This window comes from Ischnura elegans, chromosome X (assembly GCF_921293095.1).
Source record: "Ischnura elegans chromosome X, ioIscEleg1.1, whole genome shotgun sequence".
Classification (NCBI taxonomy): Eukaryota; Metazoa; Arthropoda; class Insecta; order Odonata; family Coenagrionidae; genus Ischnura; species Ischnura elegans.
In genome coordinates, this window is record NC_060259.1 from 20,243,796 (window position 1) to 20,245,691 (window position 1,896).

At 46.5% G+C, this 1,896-nt stretch overlaps 1 protein-coding gene across 1 annotated transcript; it reads left to right on the forward strand.

Moving 5' to 3' along the window:
• Positions 1-496: 496 nt before the first annotated feature.
• On the forward strand, positions 497-1,539 carry LOC124171346. The gene is made up of 2 exons (XM_046550504.1): positions 497-1,162; positions 1,248-1,539. Exons 1-2 carry the CDS (start codon positions 985-987, stop codon positions 1,460-1,462), a joined length of 393 nt encoding a protein of 130 aa, XP_046406460.1. The 5' UTR covers positions 497-984; the 3' UTR covers positions 1,463-1,539.
• Positions 1,540-1,896: the final 357 nt, after the last annotated feature.

Here is a 1,896-nt window from a genome sequence, read left to right on the forward strand (position 1 = left end):
CTTTGCTGAGGCAAGTTTTATCCAGAAATTCATTACTACGAATTTTCCAAATTTAACTAACTGCCACGTATTGCACTACGCTTGAATAGCAGCAAGGTCGTTTGTTAGTTCATCTCTATCTTTACTGGAACGGATTTCCCTGTAAACTACAGCGTCTTCAGCTAATACTCGTAGCTTAATGTATAAAAAACAGGGTGGAGAAAAATTGGTAAAAAACTATACAGAGTTAGAGAAATTTGGTCACAAAATTTGTACCCTGGACTGCTGCCAGTAGGAAAAAAACAAATAATGTTTACCTCAAAAGCACACCATTTTTAACACTAGAACCGCGGAGGGGGTCAAATTGACCCCTTACGATTTTCAACATGTATATTTCACACTTAATTTTTTTTTCACAAACCTGACATTTTCTGACTTTTAATGAATTTTAGAAAGGCGTATTCGTGCAAAATTCCGACGCTCTAGGACTATTTTTGTGAACACTAGACAACAATATACCTAGAACCGCGGTAGGGGTCATTTTGACCCCTGCTCTGTTGTCGTTCCCGAACTTTATATTTTCGCAGCAGAAATTCACCGCAAGCGTTATTTTCGAAGGTCGAATGTATGGGAATGGCATGGATTACCTCTGTCGTTTCTTATTAGGCCGCAGATAAAGGCAACCTGCCCAGCGGACGCCTGAAAGAATGTGAGAGTCGAGCCGCGTAGAAATTGATCTACGCGAAAATTTCCGGGCACCCCCGTTTCCTCGGCTACCCCCACTCAAGGCTCCTTCCTTCTCCTACCGTGCCTCCCCTACCAGTGTGGCGTCATTGTAGTCGCCAGCTCAATTACATGAATTACAATGTAATACTTCGCAATTCACCCGAATTCATCAGTTTGCGCGGTAGTTCGTCTCGCCCGTTCGATTGTTGCGCTGCATCGCTCAGCGCTGAACGAAGGGCAATACCGTTTCAAGGGTGATACTCCATTCAACGCCCAGCGATGCGTCGGTCAAAGGGATACACCGCAGACAAGGTCGTTCGTATTCTCGAGCAACTTCAGGATGTGCCTGAGGATTGCTCTGAGGCGGAGGATGATCCTGTTGTAGTGTATGACGGCGGCGTTGACGCCGAAGAAGACAGTGAAGAGTCCTTGACTGAAGATTCAAGCGAAGACACTGGTAAGTTTCCTATTTTTATTTTACTCGCATTCTTTGATAATTGTTACAAATCTATTTCATAAAGCATTTATTTTGTTTGGTACAGGTAATGAAGGTGAGGAGTACGTTCCCTATCAGCCGCCAACCACCCGCACTCTACGACGTGGACGTGGTCCCCAAATACAGCCTCCCGTGGACCAAGTCGCGTCCACAGTTCCTGCTCGAGGGACGGGGTCGCCCTGGAACTGCCCAGGGCCTCTGACGTGGTGCTCGGGGCCATCGAGGACGTGGGGGTGGCGATGCTGTAGTCGCACCTGCTGAAGACGACGAGCCGCTTGAGTCTGCTGCTGCCGCTCCTCGTGGCCAGGTACGAGGACGAGGTGGTTCTCGCCGGGGGCGTGCTAGTCTTCAATCTTCTTCTTCACTGAGGGTGATGTTCGCTCAGCATGGGATTTGGTGATAACTCCAACTATGCTGAAGCACATGAAGATGTGTACGGAAAATCGGGCTCGTGAAGAAAGTGGGGAGAAGGACTGGTCGGTATCTATGGATGAACTGGAAGCTTTCATTGCAGTTTTGTATGCACGTACGGAGCAAGGAACTTGGAGCTTGACTAGACATTCTTCATTACTGTATGTTTCTCTGCACCAATAAAAGTGTTTCTTTTTTCTTAAATAAATTTACATTTTTCCCCCATCCTCAGCCGAACATATAGTAAAAATGTGAAAAACGCATTATTTGTGCAAGGCGGGTAG